The 22,375-nt window shown below is 38.8% G+C and overlaps 1 protein-coding gene across 1 annotated transcript in view; it reads left to right on the top strand.

The window, feature by feature from the left end:
* Positions 1-17,175, top strand: part of CCL28 (C-C motif chemokine ligand 28) — a 32,055-nt gene extending 14,880 nt beyond the window's left edge. Inside the window, exons 2-3 of the mRNA XM_044657757.1 lie at positions 15,421-15,547; positions 16,968-17,175. Coding sequence (XP_044513692.1) covers positions 15,421-15,547; positions 16,968-17,166 — 326 coding nt within the window. The 3' untranslated portion in view covers positions 17,167-17,175. The remainder of the gene's footprint in view (positions 1-15,420; positions 15,548-16,967) is intronic.
* The last annotated feature ends 5,200 nt before the right edge of the window (positions 17,176-22,375 follow it).

Raw genomic sequence — 22,375 nt, forward strand, 5'->3', positions numbered from 1 at the left:
CCATTATGGATTCATATTTCCTTATCATTTTGTGTAAAAAGATACATATCATGCCTACAGGAAAACCTCATGAAGGAAATAAAATGAAAACTAGTATGCTTCAATCTACATTCAGATTCCATCCGTTCCATCTATGGTGATGGACAACACAAAGTAAGCATATAATTTCTTTTTTTCTCATTCATTCATTTCTAACTATTAGTGTCATTATTTTAAGCAAAGGAGATTACTTTGGGCCAGGGGAAAGGATTTGAGGTAGAATTAGGAAATAGAGACAGTATAATATGAAAAAAAGAAAGAAAGAAAACTGAATTTAGACCCGGAAGACCAAATTATAAAACCCTTGTTCTACTTGTGCCCTGGGAAAACAAATAGAAAAAAAGACTATCCCTGCTCTAAGAGAACTCAGACTCCAGTTGGGGGAGGCAACATGTAAAAGGAACTTCACCTACAGAGCAAATGGAAAGGCCCAGTGGTCCTAAGTTACTAGTTGTGGAATGGATGGCAAAGCCCTGGAGTCTTTAGGTTAAATCATTAAGTCAGTCAGTAGTGGTGGAAATGAAAAATTGAGGCAAAAAAAGATGAAGTGATTTGCTCAGGGTCACATAGCTAGAAAGTGCCTGAGGCTGGAATAGAACTCAGATTTTCCTAACACCAAATTCAGCTTTCTCTCTACCTGTATCACCTAACTATGCTTATATGTGGGTTGACAGGGCTTTGGGGAAAATGGGGAAAATGATGCACTATTAGTAGAACTGTGAATGGGTCCAACCATTCTGGAAAGCAATTGGAATCATACATAAAAAGTTAACAAACAGTGCATGCCCTTTGACCTGCTACAGCACTACTAAGCCTATATCCAAAAGAGATCAAAGAACGAAGAAAAGGTTCTCTATGCACAAAAATTACAGCTCTTTTTGTGGTGTCAAAAAGTTGGAAAATGAGATTCACATTAGGTGGGAAATGGCTAACAAATTGTGATAAATGAATATAAAAGAATTGTTAGCATACTGTAAGTAAAGAGGATTTTTCTTAAACCCTAACCTTCCATCTTAAATGCAATACTGTGTATTAGTTCCAAGGCACTAGGGTGGTAAAACCGTACAATGGGGCTTAAGTGACTCAGCCAAAGTCATACAGCTGAAGCCAGATTCGAGCCTAGGGATTTCCTGTCTCCAGACCTGGCTTTCAATCCACTGAGCCATCTAGCTATCCCCAATAAGGTAGAATTCAAAGAACCATGAAAAGATACAGACTGAGGTGAGCACCACCAGAAGGGCAATTTATAACATCAATATTTTTTTTAAAAGACAAACAGTTTTGAGGACTTTTCTAATCTGATGAAGAATAAAATGAGCAGTACCAGAAGAATTTAAATAATAATATTAAATAATAAATTAAATAAATAAACCATTTAAATAATAACAATGTAAAGGCAAACATGAAATAACTATGAAAGCTCTAAGAAATTTGTTCAACACAATGACTGTTCATGGGTAACACTTTATGTATATACATAATCACAGATATGCATATACTGTGAGTATAAAATTGTGAAAGATTGCTGGACTTAGAATCAGAGGAACCAGGTTCAAATCCCAGTTCTACCTCTTCCTATCTGTGTGCCCTTAAGGAAGTCACTTATTCTCTTGGTCTTGGTTTTCTCATCTATAAAATGAGAAGATAAGATCATATGTCTTCTAAGGTTCCTTCCATTGCAAAATCTCTGATCTTGTGATTCTAATGGCACCCTCTGCTTGACCTAGTAGATGCAAATTTTGTACATGTTTCTTTGCCTCTCTCATACCTAAGACATGTATCATAATTGTCTGACATGTGTATGGCCCTTTAAGGCAACTAGATGGCTCAATGGATGTAGTGCCAGACCTGGAGTCAGGAAGACTCATCTTCATGGGTTCAAATCTGGCCTCAGACACTTATTAGCAGTGTGACCCTGGGCAAACAATTTTACCTTGTTGGCCTCAGTTTCCTTATCTATAAAATGAGCAGGAGAAAGAAAAGGTACTCTGGTATCTTTTCCAAGAAAACCCCAAATTGGATTACAAAGAGTCAGTCATGTTTGAAAGGACTAAACAACCAAAGGCTCACCAAGGGATTGACATCTTGGTTGATCTTTGCGACACCAGGAGGTAAATGCCATCTCCATTTTACACCTAAGGAAACTCAACCCTTATTGGTTGAATAACTTGCCCCAGGGCAGTGATGGTGATACCTTTTAGAGATGGAGTGCCAGGCCCTGCCCCCACCCCACCTCCCAGACCACATGCCAGGTATGCACCCCCTTATCCCAAACAGAGGAGGGAAGAAACATTCCCATTGGGCTGCTGGGGGGAGAGGTGAGTGAAGTAAAAAATGTCTTCAGCGAAGGTGGAGAGGGGAAGGAGAGTGGCCTGAGTGCTCTGCTCCCCTCCAGCTCTGCTGCCTATGAGCCTCCCATCTTACCCTCAGTGCGCTCCCATTGGCTGCTGGGCAGAGGGACGGGGATGTGAAAAAATGTTGTCAGGCATGGTGGAGAGAGGGAGGGAAGCATCTTCTCCTAAGTCCCTCTACCTTTCTAGTAACAAACTGGGGAGAGGTGTATAAATGGAGATTTTGAACCTTGGACTTCATCACCCATAAGTCCCTTAGTTTTCCCAAAATTCCCTTTAATCTCTCCTGTGCCTCCACGTTTGCGTGGTTGTTTTATATTTGGCTGTAACTCCTCCCTCTTTCTCTTTTGTTCCTGGGAACCATCCGGTTAGTAACCTTTTGGTTAGGTCTCTGTTAGTTTATTGTTAATAAAATATTCATAAATATAATATTTAGTATTTTGCATATTAATTTTAATCTCAACATTTTGGTGACCACAAAGGGACTTATGGGGGATGAAGTCCAAGGTTCAAAATCTTCATTTATATAGGGAGGGAGGCAGCCTCATGATCACAGAGAGCACTCTTGCATGCCTCCTTTGGCACCCAAGCCATAGGTATGCCATCACTACCCTAGGGCACATAATAAGAATCTCTAGCTGGATTGGAATTCAGGTCTTCCAGACTCCTAATATGAACTCTATTCCACTGCCTGACATCCACTCCCATGGTGTGGATGACACAGATGTTAACAACTCTATTCATCTCAAGGACAATGAGGACCACCAAACCTTGCCACTTCCTTTTAAGGTCCTTTAGGCTTCCTGTATGGCTATGTTCGTATGCCCTAAAGTCCTACCTGCTACCCCCATCCCAGCACTGATATATGACCTTCCAAACTGGGACTGACCAGCTAGGTGGTACGGTGGATAGAACACTAGACTGATAGCCAAGAAAACCCAGGTTCAAATCCAGCCTCAGATACTTACTAGTTGTGTGACCCCAGGCTGTGACAGTCACTAAACAGCTTGGTTCCTCAGTTTCCCCAACTGTAAAATGTGGATTTTACAGCCTCACAGGGCTGATGTGAAGATCTACTCTGATATTTGTAAAGTGCCTGGCACATAGTAGAACACTTGCCACCTCATTTATCTTGTCCTTAGTAAGGCTTTGAAGGAGATTAAGTAAGCATCTGCCTTTTAAAGAGAATTGTCACCTTTTTTTTGAAATTGCTTGTCCTGTCTGCCACTCCTAAGGGAAAATTGTCTACTTTTTTTTTTAAGCTACAGGAATATAAACACCGTCCAACCACTAGAGGGCTCTGTTGACCAGAATCCAAGAGTTTGACCGTAGGTGAGTTACATACCTATCCTCAGTTTCTTCATTTGTAAAACGATCTGGAGAAGGAAATGACAAGCCATTCCCAGACCTCCTCTTCCAAGAAAACTCCAAATGGAGTCAGGAAGAGTTGACATGATTGAGATGACTGAACAACAATAGTAATGTTCGGTGTGTGTATATATGTATATTTATGTTTATGTCTTCTCCCTCTAATGTAAGAGAAGTTCTTTGAGGGTGAGGATTGTTTTATTTTTATCTTGGCACAATAGCAGGCATTCAAGAAATGCTTGTTGAATAACATCGAATCAAAAATGTACTTATCCTTCAAAATTCAGGGCGAGTTATTTTTTTCCCATGGATGTACATCTGCAAATGACCATTCAGACTGGCCAACCCAAACTCCACATTTTACAGAAAAGGAAGGTGAGCCCCTGTGGAAGGTGAGGTGATCTTCCCAAGACTGCGGTCTAGCTGCTAAATGGCAGAGCAAAGACTTGCGCTCAGTTCTCCTCTGTGCGGGGAAAAAAATGTCAAACTATTGCTTGCCAGAAGATGTACTACTTTAATTTACTATCATGTTTAAAATTCATGAAGCCTTCTACAGACAGATAAATATTTATTATTTCTGAATTGCTCCATTCACTTTAATGGCATTAATTAATGTAATAAAAATCTAAAACTGTAATGGTTTTATAGTCCTCAATAGAGTTATAATTAATGTGAACTTTCTGTTGATTTTGTAGGTGCAAAGAAGCAATTCTGAATAGTTTTCAGTTTTTAAAAATATTTTTTAACCCTTACCTTCTGTCTTAGAATCTTAGGCAATTGGGGTTAAGTGACTTGCCCAGGGTCACACAGCTAGGAAGTGACTGAGGTCAGATTTGAGCCTAGGTCTTCCTGACTTCAGGCTTGGCACTCTATCTACTGTGCTACCTTGTTGCCTGAATAGTTTTCAATTTTTTTAAAGAAATAACTACATTGAAGTATTAGGGGAAGCAAACCTTTATTTAATAAAGACATTTTATATTGGGGGAAAAAAAGAAATCCTCCCAAATCATTGTTGCCTCAGTGTTGTCGTTCAGTCATATCTGAGTCTTTGAAACCTCATTTGGGGTTTTCTTGACAAAGATGCTAGAGTGATTTGTCATTTCCTTATTCAGCTCAATTTACAGATGCAGAAACTAGGCAAGCAGAGTTAAGTGACTTGCCCAGGGTCATACAGCTAGTAAGTATTAGATGCAGATTTGAACTCATGAAGATGTATCTTCCTGATAACCGGCGTAGTGATTGGATCTATCTACTATACCCCTAGCTGCCCCTCAGTGGTTTCTCCCTCTTCTGAATTCCAGTAGTATTTATTGACTCTACCATTTATTTGATGATGTATCCTTGGTACCTGGCATAATCAGTGCTTATTGATTAAACACCTACTGTGTACCAGGCAATGTGCAAGGTCCCAGCAATATAAAGATGAAAAAGAACAGTTTCTGACCCAACCTCAAGCAGTTTATAATCTAAGAGTGAATACAGAGGAAGAAGGATATAGACATATAAATAAGTATTTGATAACCTGTGATAAAGGCAATGAAAAGAGAAGGATTTCTTTTTAAAAACATTAGACTATCTGAGGGAAAAGAGATCACTTTCAGTTAATGTTGGTTACCAGAGTTGAATTCCTGCCTCAGATGCTAGATGTGTGACCTTGGACAAGTCACTCTCAATCTCAGTTTCCTCTTCTGTAAAAATAGAATTAATAAAAGCACAGAGTTCTTGAGAAGATCAATGAGAGACCATATGTAAAGTGTTTGCAAACCTTAAAGTCCTATACAAATGAGAGAGCTATTATTTAGATAGCCCAGGGACTTCTGGGTTAAGATGACTGCAGAGTAGAAGCAGAACTCTTTACTCTCCTCACCAACCTATATATAGCATACCTCCAAAGGACAAAAAAACCAAATCCAGATGAAAGAAGGGACCCCACAATAGGGCGCAGTATTGAAGATATGTGGGATTTGGGTACTTCCATGCTATGAGGCGGGGGGGGGGGGGAATAACTCCTATCAAAACACAACCTGATCAGCCCTCCTCTACCCCACCCACAATACCACTGCGCACCAGAGTTAGATCGAGCTGGGGTGAAAAATCTGGCTTTTTGGCAGCTAACTGGCACCACTAGGAGCTTGCCCCTGAGAGTAGCAAAACTTGAGACTTCAGGAGGCGGGAGAGTGCAGACCTTGGGTGTGGGAGTGGGGCTGAGAGAGGCAGTGGACAGTGGAAGCAGCTTAGAGAGCTAGGCTCAGGGGAAAACCTCAGGTGGAGGAGCAAGCATGGGCCAGTTTCTGGGTTCTGGGCAGCCAACTAGGACCATGGGGGCTTGACCCTGAAAACAGCTAGACCAGAGACCCCAGGAGGCTGGGGAGTACAGACCTTGGGCACAGGAGTGAGGCTGAGAGAGGCCATAGGTAGCAGAGGCCTAGCAGACAATGGAAGCCAGGAGACTCACAAAGTAGCCTCAGGCAAAAACTGCTCCTTAGCTCCATTCAAAGAGAATCTGCCTGCCTTACTCAGACTTCTGGTTGAGAAAGCATAATGATGCCAAGCAAGGCCCAAGAAATAACCACCAAAAAGACCAAGAAAAAAAGCTTTGAAACTTGATAACTTCTGCACAGAAAAAACCCAGAAAGCAGAGGAGGACAGACAATTAAAGACATGCAAACCTTCCCCCCCAAATGAAAATTGGTCACAAGCTCTTGAAGAATTCGAATCTGAGATCATGAGAAAGATGGAAGAGATCTGGCAAGAAAATAACAGTTTAAAAGGCAGAATTTAGCAACTGGAAATTGAGTTCAGAAATCAAATGAAATGATAAGCAAATTGAAGACCAGAAATGACCATCTGGAAGTCATGGAGAGACAGATAGTCCAGATCAAAAAGGAAAACCAAAATATTATAGCCAAAAAACAGTTTTTAAAGGCTAGAATTGGGCAAGTAGAAGCTAATGATCTCATAAGACAGCAAGAATTAATAAAGGAAAGTCAAAAGACTGACAAAATAGAAAGAAACATGAAATATCTCAATGAAAAGATAATAGATCAAGAAAATAGGTCTAGAAGAGACAACTTGAGAATTATTGGTCTTCTGGAAAAATCAGAGACAAATAGAAATCTAGATATCATACTACAAGAAATTATCCAAGAAAACTGTCCCAATTTCCTTGAAGAAAAGGACAAAATAGACATTGAAAGAGCCTAGAGAACACCCTCTACACTAAATCCTCAGAAGACAACCCCCAGGAATGTAATAGCTAAATTCAAAATTTCCAAGTTAAGGAGAAAATATTACAGGAAGCCAGAAAGACACAATTCAGATATCAAGGAATACCAATCAGGATTACATAGGATCTGGGAGCCTCCACACTACAAGACCACAAGGCTTGGAACATGATATTCAGAAAGGCAAGAGAATTGGATCTATAATCAAGGATCACCTACCCATCAAAACTGACTATATACTTCCATGGGAAAGTATGGGCATTCAACAAGATAGAAGATTTCCAAGTATTTGCACAGAAAAGACCAAGACTAAATGGAAAGTTTGATATCCAACCACAAAAACCAAGAGAAACATGAAAAGGTAAATAAGAAAGAGAGGGGAAAGAAAGAAAATTCGTATTTTTTAAATTGTCTTCTTCAAGGGCTTCAATAAGATCAAATTATTTGTATTCCTATATGGAGAAATATTATGTTTAATTCTAAAAAATTGTACTTGCTATTATAGTAATTAGAAGAATTAGTAATAAGGAGAGGTTGGAGTACTAAATGGTCTAAGATGATTTGGGGGGGGGGGGATTGAGGGAGGGGTGGGAATAGAAGATGGCACCAAGAGTAACTTGAAGGAATAAGAAAAGTAGGATAATCTATACCACATAAAGAAGGCATGGGAAGGGGAGGGGATGAATACTATTACAAGAAGGTGAGGAAGAGAGCATCAATAGGAAATACTTAAACCTTACTCTCAGCGGAATTAATCCTGAGAGGAAAGAGTAGCTAGATCCATTGGGATATCAAATTCTATCTAACCCTAGGAATAAAGTCAGAAGGGATAAACCAAGGGAGGCAGTGTGGTGGGGAGTTCATAAAGGGAGGGGAAGAAAAGGGGGAGGGAATTCATTAGGCCTTAAAATATAAGAGGGGAAGGGGGTGGAAAGGGTAGTAAACCAAGGGAGGGGACAAGGGGAAGTGATTTAAAACAAACCACTGGCTTAAAAGGAAATAGCGTAAGAAGAAGGGGTAGAACTAAGAGAGGATACCAAAATGTTAGGGAATATACAACTGATAATTATAACCCTGAATGTAAAAGGGATGAACTCACTCATAAAACAGAAGCAAATAGCAGAGTGGATTAAAAAACAAAATCCTACCATATGTTGTCTACAAGAAACACACATGAAGCAGGTGGACATACATGGGGTTAAGGTCAATGGCTGGAGCAAAATCTTTTGGGCTTCAACTGAGAAAAAGAAGGCAGGAGTGGCATTCATGATTTCTGATAAAGCCAAAGTAAAAATAGATCTGATTAAAAGAGATAGGGAAGGTAATTACATCCTGATAAAATGCAGTATAGATAATGAGGAAATAACAGTACTCAATATGTATGCACCAAATGGTATAGCATCCAATAGGAGAAACTGGCAGAGCTCAAGGAGGAAATAGATAGTAAAACTATACTAGTGGGAGATCAAAATATTCCTCTATCAGATCTAGATAAATTCAACCAAAAAATAAATAAGAAAGAGATAAGAGAGGTGAATGAGATCCTAGAAAAATTAGATTTAATAGAAATGTGAAGAAAAATAAATAGGGACAAAAAGGAATACACCTTCTTTTCAGCTGCACATGGTACATTCACAGAGATTGACCATGTACTAGGGCATAGAAACATGGCAAACAAATGCAAAAGAGCAGACAGAAATAATAAATGTAACCTTTTCAGATCATAACGCAATAAAAATAATAATCAATAAGGGCACATGGACCAGCAAATCAAAAACTAATTGGAAATTAAATAATATGATTCTCCAAAATCAGATAGTTAAAGAATAAATCATAGAAACAATTAATAATTTCATTGAAGAGAATGACAATGATGAGACATCCTACCAAAATCTGTGGGATGCAGCTAAAGCAGTACTCAGGGGGAAATTTATTTTTTTTTATTTTTATTATTTTTAAACCCTTAACTTCTGTGTATTGGCTCCTAGGTGGAAGAGTGGTAAGGGTGGGCAATGAGGGTCAAGTGACTTGCCCAGGGTCACACAGCTAGGAAGTATCTGAGGCCAGATTTGAACCCAGGACCTCCCCTCTAGGCCTGACTCTCAATCCACTGAGCTACCCAGCTTCCCTCAGGGGGAAATTTATATCATTGATTGCATATAATAACAAATTATCAGGGCAGCTGGGTAGCTTGGTTTAAAAGAAAAAATAACAAGTTAGGGAGGGCAAAGATCAATGAACTCGGCATGCAAATCAAAAAACTAGAAAGGGAACAAGTTAGATAGCCCAGAGGCCTAGTAAGTGTCTAGAAGCAAGAGATGATTGACTGATTGGATATTTGAAGTTTAGGAGAGGGAAGAGAGGAAATGACTCTGAGATCAAACAGAAAATAAGATGTCTAGAGAAGTACCCAAGAAGGATCTGAAAGAAGAGAAGAAGGTGTGAGTAATTATTAGATTCCATTGATGGTGTTTTGCTGGTAATTAAATTCTTTCTTGAGGACCTGAAGAGCTCTTGTCCAGGCTCAGTAGGAGCCTGTTAATTACCAATTAAGACAGAATAATGATTGTATTTAGAGAAGAAAAGGGAAAGTAAGCCTCATGCAGGAGTTTTAAGAGATTGAGTTCCCTTTACCCCAAGAACTACCAATAAGAAGACTGAAGCTTCAAAGATCTTGCTTAAAGCAAGTATGGAAGTTCCAGGGGATTTTGTAATGAACCTACAAAATGTTTGTATTTCAACCAGAATCAAATAACTTTTCCTACACAAAATACAGGTGATCTTCTGTCCTATAAAAGAAGGTGAAAGGGCTTCAAGATTATTTCTCTTCTACTGCCTACCAGATTGTTGCATCCTAGGGTAAGAAGTGCCCTGAAAAGAAAGCAAAGAAGGCAAAGGTTCTGAGGAGGAATTCAAGCCTTATGATCAGAACTGAAAAAACAAAAATTCTTCCTCTCTAATCCATTCCTTGTTCTGATTGGTCCCTGAGGGCAAATGTAGGGGTTAAGGGTGGAAATTTCAAGGAAATAGATTTTGGCTTCCTATACAGTAAAACTACCCAACAATTGGAGGTTTTTCTATTTAAAGGTGGACTGGGCTGCCTGGCCTTGAGTTCCTATGAGACATTTTAGAGATAAGGTCTATAGCAACACCAATATGACAGAGGCAAGGAAGGGGTGTGGCATCAGTGTAGGCCAGCATATGAATCTTTTCTTAAGCAAGGAATTGAGATCATTATTTTACCCTCCACTTCCCTGCATAGTATGTTCTCTGTAACTTCTCCAGATTTAGATAACAGTGGCAAACTCAATTCCCACCTTCCAGTTCACACTTTATATTTGGAATTTGGCTTGACTTTGCTGGTTTCTGATTTACTTTCTTTGTTCCACTTAGACCAGGTCATCGTTTCCTTAGTATCTCAGACCATATTAATTATATAGCCTTCAGCAAAGGCAAAGAGTCAGAGAATGGACCAAAGGAAATCATTCATAGGTGAATAAATTTTATTTCCATGCGACTGTGAAGACCCAATGGATAGGAAAGATTTGTAGTTGTTTCATTCAACAGTCTTAATACTTCTTGTGTCACTGGCCAGCTAGGTGGAACAATAGTTAGAGTCCTAGGTTTTGAGTTCAAAACTGGCCTCAGATACTTACTAGTTATGTGACCCTAGGAAAGGGTCCTACTCTGTTGGTCTCAGTTCCCTCATCTGTGAAATGAGTTGGAGAGGGGAAGGGCAAACCGCTCCAGTTTCTTTGCCAAGAAAACTCCAAATGGGGCCACAAAGAGTTAGAAATGACTGAAAACTACTAAACAACAAAAACTAATGGCATTTTGTGCTTGGGAAGTAGGAACACAGAAAATGAAAGGTGGGTTAATGCAGAGTTGAAGATTAATAGAATGATAAGAGCAGACAGACAAGGGAAAGAAGAATGAAGGTTGTTGCTTTATTGAAATGTTTGACTTATAAAATGAAGACTGGGCAGAAGAGAAGTGGAACCCGACAGATGATGGACCAGGAATGCTGGGAGTGATCAAAGGATCAAGAGTTATGACAAGGGTGAAGACTGGATTAAAGAAGGGGTATGGTGTTGGGATAGATGGAGAGACAGAAAGAGAAATTTCAGAATTGAGGATGATGGCAAGTTAGAAAAGGTGCTGCCTTTGGAGCTAGAGAAACTACATTTAAACCTTAATTCTGCCACTTACCCTAGAGATTATTTTGGGAGATTTAATTCGCTGTAACAGCTTACTTTCCTCCTCCAAATGAGGGGGTTGGACTAGATGACCTCTAAGCATCCTTTCAGCTTTAAATCTATAACCTGTGAGACAGGTTTGAGGTCAGTTAGTAAATGTGTAAGCATTTATTAAGTATCTACTATGTGCCAAATGCTGGAAATACAAATAAAGATAAAAGATAGTCTTTGCTCTTGAGGAGAGACTCTAATAAGGAGAAACCATACAAATAGCTATGTACAAAACAAGCTATCTACCAGAAAAATAGGAAATTATCAACAGAGGGAAGGCACTACAATTAAGAGTGATCAGGAAAAACTTCCTTGAAGAAGGTGAGATTTTAGTTAGACTTGAAGAAACCCAGGGAAACCAGGACTTGAAAATAAAGAAGGAGAGCATCCCAGGCATGGGAAATAGCCAGTGGAAAAAGGAGAAATCAGTAGAGAAAGATGAAAAAAAAAAAAAAAGGGAAAAGCAAGGAGGGCACTGTTACTGAATTGCATAATATATGCGAGGTTTAAGACATAAGAAGCCTAGGAAGGTAGGCAGGGTCATGTTACAAAGATCTTTGAACACCAAACAGAAGATTTTATATTTGGCCCTGGAGACAATAGGGCACCACTAGAGTTTATTGAGTAAGGAATGTAATGTGGTCAGATTTGTGCTTAAGGCAAAGTGATGGCAACATCTAAGGTGCAACCAACTCTGAGTAGCAAGAAGTGGAGTAAAAATAGCAGTGGTGAGAATTAAGGGAGTTGATAAACTGAGAGATAAAGCATTAGAATAGTTACCAGTGTGAATACTGACAAGTGATAGTGATGAGGGAGAAGACAGTAATCAGGTGCTAACAACTGAAGAAGATGACAATGATAAAGATGTGGGTAACGTCATATAATTACATAAGGTGCATTTCAAAAGATGCAAAGTTTATGGTTAACAAAAGTGACATTACAGAGTTTGCCAACTCTTCTTGGCCTTGTAGTTAGGGTCATGAAAGAATTCTGAAAACACTCAAAACAGATACTGAGAGACTTGATTTCTTCAAAGTCAGAAAATATTTACTGATTCCTACAGGCCAGTACCTTGAGACAAAAACAAAATAGTTCCTCACTTCAAGAAGCTCACAGTCAAGTAGAGGAAAAGAACCTATAAAAAGATTCTATGGTCCTAATAATTTAGGTCATTTAAGACGGAATAAAACATGATGGCCAATGACTTTAATCCCTGCTGCTAGGGAAGCTGGAAGCTGATGGATTGTATGAGCTCAGGATTTTTGAGCTATAGTAGGGCTAAAATGATCACTTTGCCCTGTAGCTCTAAAAGATTTGGGCAGTTTTCATTTATGATTTCTTGAAAAAATGATGTTTAAGCTCTTTCTTTGGCCATGGCTTTCAAGCATCTAATGATTCTCAAGTTATCTCTCCTTGACCTGTTTTCTGGGTCAGCTCTTTTTACTATGAGATAATTACATTTCCTTCTAGTTCCCCCCACCCAGTTTTTTTACTTTAAGATTTATTATCTCATAGGGTCATTAGCTTCTATTTGATATCTCCAAATTTTTACAGACTTGGGTAAAGTTTTGTAACTCTTGTGCAAGCTACTAATTCCCTTTCTAATTCTCTCTTCCATACCTCTCATTTCTTAACTAATTTTTTCTTCTAGTACTCCTTTTTAATTTATATTTAAAAATTCAAACTTTTAGGACATCTATTTCATCTTTTCAAAAGATTCCAGATGAACTGTTGCCCAAGTTGTGTTATTCCTTGAGGTCTTGCTTGTAGATTTGGGGAGTCATTCTCTTTTTTCCATGTTTGTGCTTTGAATATACATAACAGTTTTTTGTGATGATGTTATTTTTTGATTATTTATTCTTCAGGATTACTTTCTAACTTTAGACTTTACATTAGGACTGAACTCTCCAAATTTTGGAGGGAATGTCTAGGCTGGTTCTTCACTGCTTTCTTGGGGGTGTTGAATTATTTTAGTCTCTCAAGGACAGCTCATGCTGGAGACTATTTAGCTTTCAGTGTTCTAGATGTAGTCTGGTCCAAGGAAAGATCTGCTTTTTTCCTTCTTGATCTGAATTTTCTAAGTTCCCAACCAGGGTTTAGGTCTATGCAACACAACTATAGCCTTGCCCCATTTGGAGTTCCATTGAACTGCTATTGGACTTAGTCACTTAGCCAGCTGGAAAATTGTGCTGTTTTAGAATGACAGAACTTCAGCCTCTACTTTAGTCTGGGATTCTTGCCCTGGTTATTCCACTGCAGGCTTCAGAAGAGTTTAATGCTGAAACTGTCCGAGTTCAGGACCACATACTAGTTGCTAAATTCTGAATTTGACTCTCATTCAATACATAGCCTAGGACCTATAACTACTTCTTAACCTGGAATATCACTACTAGACAGAGTGCCATGGATTTGTGACCAAGAACTTAGAATAAACCACAGAGCTGCCAGTTGACATCTTTTCCTGTGCCCTACACAAATTTAGACCCTTCTGTGCTATGTTTGAGGCTTATTCTTGCCATGGTGCATAGCTTCTCCCTGGCCTACAGTGCTCTGTGAAGAGTTTCTGCTTAAACCATGTCCACATTGACCACAAACCTCTCTATCTCCCTGTGCTAACTGGTGCTGGGAAAATAACTTTCTGGTTTATTTTCACTGGATTTTCTTATGGGAAAAACCAGAGAAATTAACTTAAATATTATATGTGGGTTCAGAAGGGTGAATAGGAGACAGGAATGACAAAAGATGGGACCAAACAAGTTAGGGAGACTGGGTTTAATGTTAGGGAAAATATTGACAGAAGTGACAATTTCCCTATCAGAACTCAGTTTGGTAGACTTTCTAGATATTTATAGTGGCTCCTGATTTTCTCTAGGATAAAATATGAACCCCTCTGTTGGTATTTAAATCTCTTCACAACTTGTTTCCAACCTGCTTGGCTTGTTGTCACACTCTTTATAGTTCAGACAAACTGACCTTACTCTTCCTCACACATGATGCTCTGTTTCCCATTTCTGTACTGTTGTGCTGCCTCATTGCGTGTAATGAAATCCCTTCTTACCTCCATCTCCACTTTCTAGAATCTCTTGTTTTCTTCAAAACTCAGTTCAAGCACCATTTTCTTTTCTAAATGAAGCCTTACTAGCTCTTCACCAAGCCACTTGTGCTATCCTTACCAATAGCTTGCATTTATTTTGTCTATATTTTAAATTTATACATAGGTGTACATGTTACTTACCCTCTTAGGTGTAAACCTCTGCAGGACAGGAAATGTTTCCTTTTAGTCTATGTATTTCCATGGCCCAACACACTGCCAAACACATCGTATCTGCTTGAGAGATCACTGTTGAGTAATTGAATGGTGAGGACTGTGGCAGAATAGGGCTGACCTCCATAAGGATGAGCTTGAAATTATTATAGGGGCAAGGGATTTTCACACATCCAGTAATTGATTATCTTCTTTTTTTAATTAAAAAATTTTAAACCCTTACCTTCCATCTTAGAATCAATAGTGTATATTGGTTCCAAAGCAGAAAAGCAATAAGGGCTAGGCAATAGGGGTTAAATGACTTGCCCAGGGTCATGCAGCTAGGAAGTATCTGAGGCCAGATTTGAACCTAGGACCTCCCATCTCTAGGCCTGGCTCTCAATCCACTGAGCCACCTAGCTGCCCTCCTGATGATCTTCTCTTTATTGCATCTAATTTTTCATGTGTGCATATTTAATTTTCCAAAAAGTTGTAAGTTCCTTGAGGGACAGAGATCAATTATATGTTGCATAAATTGTTTGATAAGGGTTGAATGGACACTATCTTTCTGCTGTCTTTAGGATTCAACTCATAGACCATTAGAGCTGGAAAAGACCTCAATAATTGTCTAGTTTAAGGATTCTTAACCTTTTTTGGCATTATGGATCACTGGTAAAGCTGAATGAAATCTAGAATTCTCAGAGTAATATTTTAAAATACATTAAATAAAGTACACAGGGTTTACAAAAGAAATCAATTATACTGAAATAGTTATCAAAATACATTTTAAAAGTGCATATAACCCAGGATAAGAACTTTTGACTTTTGTTCTAACCCCTTCATTTTATCATGAGGAAAAAATGAGGCTCAGGGAAACTGCCACTGGAAACAGGTAAGGGGTATATGAGGTGCAATGTTTGAGCATTTTCCTTCTTTTGTTCTTTTAGCCATTCTCCCTGTAGCTTCCAGCTGTTGCACAGAGGTGTCCCATCATATTTCTAGAACACTTTTACCAAGAGTGAAAAGATGCCACATTCAAAGAGCTGATGGTGTTTGTGACCTACCAGCTGTCATGTAAGTTTTGATAAAGCATCATACAATGTTAAATCAAGTCGAAATGTCTTAATGCGTTCTGCTATATCTATTACTATTCTTTATTTACCAACATATACTGTACTCATCAGAAAAAAAAATCTAAAAGCAGACATTAGAATGTTCTTCCAGAAAAATTACCCAATATTATTGAGACAGTCACTGGGATATAGCCTAGTCACACTTTCCTAAGCCTGGAAGGAAAAATGAGCTTCCACTTATCATTGACCCTCCCATTCTCATCTTCAGCTTAAGCAAATGTCTGGATGAAGGAGGAAGAATTTGAAACTTTACACCCGAGGTTGCAAGAAGATAGCTCTGCCCAAAACAAAGGGAAAGTGACTTTAAAGATTCTTGGGAATGCACAGGGCTTCACTGAAATCTCCATGCTAGCTTCCCTTAGGCCACCTCCACTTCTCTCTTTTCCTCCTGCCCCTCTCAACTGCCTCTGTATCCCTAAGGTAGTGAAAAATACAGTATTTTATTCTCCTGGAGGATTTAGTCCTGCTTTCTAAGAGCAGCCAAATAAAGACACAAACAGTATGTCTAGCAATTTGGTGCAGTTGAAAGAATACTGGATATGGAGTCACAGGGCTTGGCATAAATCCTGACTTTACCACTAAGTGATGTTGAACAGCTCACTAAGCTCCTTGATCCCCATTTTCCTCATTTCAAAAATGAGGGGGCTGAACTAGGTAACTTCTTGGGTCCCTTACAATTCCAAATCTACCTGTCTATGAAAAGCGAGAGCCTGAGCCAAGAAAAAAATAGAATCTGAACCAAGAAATCTCAGTCATCTTTTCTATTTCTCCACCTCCTTCTTGAAACCTGTTTGCATAATCTGTTTACAGAGATCTCCAGGAAGGGAAATCTGTTGTGAAGAATAAATATTAGACTATAAGACTACAGCAAGATACTATGATACTTTTGTTTCTTTAAACAAAAAATCCTTACTTATCTAACCATGAATCCCCTTTAGTAAGATCTGGGGTGCTATTATGTGGCATTTGAATAACCAAAATGACCGTAGTGTTCCTCAAACTCTTTTCTTGGGCACCCCATAAGATCTCCCTCAAACTCTATTTCTATCAACAACCCCAAAGTGCCAATTAACGCATCACTTCTTCCTGTGCTAAAGGGGCAGCACTTCATCCTCTGCTACCTTAAGAAAGAACTGCATTTTTCATCTCCTCTCCCTGCCTATATTCCTGCGTCCCATTCTTAGGCTGGAGAAAGTCACAACATAAATTGTACTCTGGATTTAGCCTTGCTATATAAAACCAGGTCTCAGAGAACACATATTTAAAAGGGGGTGCATGAGTAATCATTGCAGTATGTTTTCAGTTATTTATGTTTCCTAAAAGTTTTCCTCCTTCTTCCCTTTCATTTTTTTTTCTGGCAGCCTCCATGTCCATCATCGAAAATACTGTGTCAGCCCCCATAATCACACTCTTAAGAAATGGATGAAAATGCAAAAGAAAAAGAAAAATGCAAAAGGAATTATTTGTGACAGGAAGAACCACTCCCACAAGAAGAAGAGCAAGAGCAAGGTGACACAGAAAAGACAACCTCATAAATATGGACAGAAAACTCCTTATTAGCAATTGCAACAAATGACTTTCCTCCAACACACTTGGCAAGTGACTGGTTCTATGGATTTACCCAAAGTTATCTAGAAGCAAATGTTTATTATTGGAAACCAACAGCTTCCAAGGAGAAAGAAACAGAAGGCAATTCAACTGGTTTCTGTAATATACTAAGTAGCTAACAATAACTTCAAATAGGCAAACACAACAGAAAAAATGTTGTGTGCCTTAGGAGTAGAGCTAATGGGGAAAGTGATGCCAGATTATCAATTAAAAAACAACAACACAAAACAAACCAACTCTCTCCAGTGATTTTACTCTTTCCCCAAGGCAAAATCCTGAGTTTTTTTCCTTACTCTGTTTCCCTTGCATTTCATTAATTTGTTTTCACACTTTAAAACCCATCCCTTAACTCTCCTTCCTTGTCAACCAAGGTTTAGGGGATAAACAATCTAGTTTTGGGAGCCCCAGAGGGCAGGAACCAGCACGCCTTTATGTAGTCCTCTAAGCCTTATTCCCGGCTATGTGGTAGGAGAACCGCTGCAGGGCTGATTTAAGCATGAAATTAGGACACCTGCAGGGGCTCAGAGCCAATCTTAGACAAGAATACTGAAGAACAGTCCTTGCATTATAAGGGAAAGTACCAAAGCAATGAGGGTGGAGAGGTTGGGAAAGAACTTCTTATTTTGGTTATAGCATAAAGCTTAAGGGGAAATCTCTGGAATTTTTTTGCTCAGAACCCAGAATTCAAATTTATTTCTGCTCGAGCTGATAACTGCATTTTTAGTTTGAATAATAATTGTTGTGACTTTTAAAAACTTTAAAAAACTTTTTTTAATCTTAAAAGTTAAATAATTTATGCTAATATTGGTAATAAAACTCTAGAGAGTTTGAACTAACCTCATCTAAGATTTGACCATGTGCATTTGGGAGCAGAATTTGATTCTGGGTGTTGGTGTGAATTAGTCTTTATAGGTAAGCCTCCTATTTGCAAACCTTTCTCAATTTCTCTCTCTGTCTCTCTCTGTCTCTCTTTCTCTCTGTTTCTCTGTCTCTATCTCTCTGTCTCTCTCTCAAATTTTAGTAGACCATGATGGAAAGCATTGGGTTAGTTTAAAAGGTTTACAATGTGCTTCCCTCACAATAAATAAAGGTTGTGTGGCTACTATTATCTTTTTATAGACGAGAAAGCTGAAATTCAGGAAGACAGTTGTCTAGCCCACAGTCCCAGTCCCAAATGATTTTCAAACCCAGGTGCTCTTTGCCTTGCATTGCATTCACCATATAGTCTCTGCTCAAGCCTGGCGTTTTAGCATAAAAATAGAACTGATACAGAAGGAACCAAGTTGGGCAAGTAGATAGAGAGCTTGACCAGAGTCAGGAAGATCCGAGTTCACATTCAGGCTCAGACACTCCCTAGTGGGGGGACCCTGGGTGAGTCACTTAATCCTGTTTGTCTCAGTTTTATCATCTATAAGATGAGCTGGAGAAGGAAATAGAAAGCCACTCCAGTATCTTTACAAAGAAAACCCCAAATGGGGTCATGAAGAATCAGACCTGGCTGATTGAAATGATTACGACAGAAAGAACATTATCGTGAAATGTTCCTTTCTCCTGGACTACTAATAGCCAAGCAGTCATCAAGTTCAATCAGATTGGTTTTTCCAGTTTTTTGATCCCTTCAGCAATACATGATGTCAACATTACCTTCCTAATGTACAAGTTTGGCCATGTTATTCACCTATTCTACAACTCCAAAGTGGCTTTCTATCGCATCTACCATACAATAAAAATTATATCATGGAATTATTTAAAACTCCTCACATTATGCCTCCAACCTACACATCTGGGCTTAGTTTAGATTACTTCTCTCCATAGATTTCATGTTCTATTTGCCAAACTCAATATTGTCTTTAGCCCCACCTCAGATCCATAATGCACTCCCTCCTCAAGGCTGGCTTTTCTTCATCTTCTTTCAAGACTCAGTTCAAGGTGCCCTCATCTATAAAATCTTCCCTCCGATTACCATGTTGCTAGTCTTCTCCCACTTGTGTTATGTACTTATCTGTGTACATGTTGTAGCATTTCAATACGCTGTAAGCCCTCTGAGGATAGAGAGCTATTTTGTTTTTCCCTCGTGCTTGTCAACATATGAGACACATATCTTTTTTCTTGCATTGAATTTTCATTAGATTTTTTAAAAATGTTGGACATCATTACATGAGGACTGTTTACTAAGATTTGCACATGAGTATTTATTTAGAGGCTGAATTTGAATCTGGGTACCCCAGGCAAGAAGTGTTTGGGGTGTTTGGGGAAGATTAGCACCTCTGGTGTGAGAGCTTGTTGAGCCTTTTCAGGGATGGTTATCCTCCTCTGGAGTCTGCCTGTCACTCAAATCTTATCTGTGGCTCCAAGAAGCCATAGCATGCAGTGGCCACACTGGTAAAATCATCTTGGCAGGTGGGCTAACCCAGGTGGAGGGTAATTGACAGGTCACAAACCTGTTAGTGAGTTAGGGGGTTATCTACCTCAAACATATGAAGACTTTCCCCAGAGAAATGGATGCATGAGAACAATTTGTTTCAATGGCCTCAAAGGTGGCTGAAGCTTAGAGCCTGGTCAGATATCAAAGATGGCACAGTCATCTGCTGCATCCTAGGCCATCACCATTCCTCCTGACCCTGACTTATGTCTTGCCCCCTGGGCTTGGATGACTCTGGAAGTGAGGGTGAGGCTGATAACTTTGTGCAACTCTTGTCTCATTTAATTTCAATTCATGTGCAAGTCAAGACATCACCCCCATGATGTCATTTGTTCTCTTCAAAAACAAAAAGGGAACAACAACAGGAGGCAATCAGACACTATTCAGAGGTGGACTTCCTCTTTGCAAAATGTCATACAACCTGTCCCGCAACAGACTGTGTTGGAAAGTAAATTTGCCAAGGATTTTTACAAAACTCATTTTTTAAAATTAAATTTTATGTTTATTGTCATGCAAAACACACTTCCATATTGGTCATTGTTGTCAGATCATACTCATACATAACCCAAACCCCAAATAAAACCAAAGATACACTGATGTGAAAGATGACTCCAACAGTTTTTTCTCAGGAGGTGGATAGCATTTGCCATCATGATTTCAGGATTGTCCCAGATCATTGCATTGCTGAGAGTAGCCAAGTTTTCACAGATAATCATCGTCCAGTATTGCTATTGTTGTGTACAATGTTCTCTCAGTTCTATTTATTTCATTCTGCATCAGTTCCCACAGAACTTTCTGGCTTTTTCTGAAATCATCTTGCTTATCATTTATATAACGAACGCAATAGTATTCCATCACCAACATATACTACAGTTTGTTCAGTCATTCCTCAATTGAGGGACATCCCTTTAATTTCCAATTCTTTGCCACCATGAAAAGAGCAGCTATAAATATTTTTGTACAAGTCAGTCCTTTCCCCTTTTTTATTATGTCCGTGGGATACAGACCCCGTAGTGGTATTACTGGATCAAAGGGTATTCACAGTTTTATAGCCCTTTAGGCATAGTTCCAAATTGCCCTCTAGAAAGGCTGGATCCATTCACAACTCCACCAACGCATTAGTGTCCCAATTTTGCCACATCCCCTCCAACATTTACCACTTTCCTTTACTGCCATATTGACCAATCTGATAGGTGTGAGATGGTACCTCAGCATTGTTTCAATTTGTATTTCTCTAAATAAGAGTGATTTACAACATTTTTATATGATTATTGGTGGCTTTGATTTCTTCATCTGAAAACTGCCTGTTCATATCCTTTGATTATTTCTCAATTGAGGAATGGCTTGTATTCTTTAAAATTTAACTTAGTTCTCTTTAAGTCTTCATTAGAGACATTCATTATCACATTTCCTCCCTTTTAATCTTGGCTACATTAGTTTTGTTAGTACAAAAGCTTACAAAACTCATTTTATTGCAAAGTAAGTGTACTTCATCAGTATTTAAACAACCTATTGCAATTTTCCTACACTATCACCTATAGATACAAATATTTGGAACAAACTTGATGCAAGTGGAGACAAATTCAAGAGTAAAATTTGTATTTTCTGGTTTTCCTCTTTGAACATTCTTTTTCTCTGGCTTCTTTTGTGAGATCCTGCATAGAATTATGATATGATAGATCGATCAAAGTGACAGACAGGGTAAGTTTTTCATCTATAGTCCTCCATCTCTCAACAGAGAGGAAATAAGTATGTTTCAGCATCAGTCATCTGGAATCAACATGGGTCATTGCATTTGTCCTTGCTTTCTATTACTAGTGTTATCTTCATTTATCTGCTAGAATATGGCCTTGTAAAGTTCAAATTGACCTCATATTAGTGTTTCTGGGCTTTGTTTCCTTTCATCTTTTTCTATTCTTGTCTTTAGTTTATTTCAGCTTTGAAAGTTCATATAATACTCTCCAAAACTAATGTGGTATCTCTTCTGGTAGATCATACTGCCTACTAACGAATTAAAACCAGTTTCCGAAGTCTATTGCCCTGCATAGGAAAGCAGAGATGGGAATGAGGAAAGCCAGAGGGAAATAAGCATGTGCTGGCTCTTAACAACAAACTAGGATCTGTAAAGTGAAGATGAACCTCCTGGGTGGAGTATAACCCTGGGATTAAAACTCTGTCTCAGTTTCTTCATCTGTAAAATAAACTGGAAAAGGAAATGGCAAACTAATAGAGTATCTTTGCCAAGAAAACCCCAGATGGGGTCATAAAGAGTCAGACATGACTGAAACAACTGAATAACAAAATGGCAGAGGAAGATGAAAGGAGAATGACATCACATTTAAATGTTTTCTTTAAGAATTATGTGAAGAAATAGAAAAATGGTCAAAAGAGTTGAACAGGCAGTTCTCAGGGGAAGAAATTAAAACTACCTATAGTCATATGAAAAAGTGTTCCAAGCCATTATTGATTAGTGAAAAGCAAATTAAAACATCTTTGAAATGTTACTTCACACCTTTTTTTGCTAAAATGACCAAAAAGGAAAATGATAAATGTTGAAGGGGACGTCGAAAAATTGGGACACTGATGTATCACTGGTGGAGTTGTGAACCGATCTAACCATTCTGGAGGGCCATTTGGAATTATGTCCAAAGGGTTATAAAACAATGCATTCCCTTTGATCCAGTAATACCACTATTAGGTCTGTATCCTGGAGGGATTTTTTAAAAGGGAGGAAAGGAC

This window comes from Gracilinanus agilis, chromosome 1 (assembly GCF_016433145.1).
Source record: "Gracilinanus agilis isolate LMUSP501 chromosome 1, AgileGrace, whole genome shotgun sequence".
Lineage (NCBI taxonomy): Eukaryota > Metazoa > Chordata > Mammalia > Didelphimorphia > Didelphidae > Gracilinanus > Gracilinanus agilis.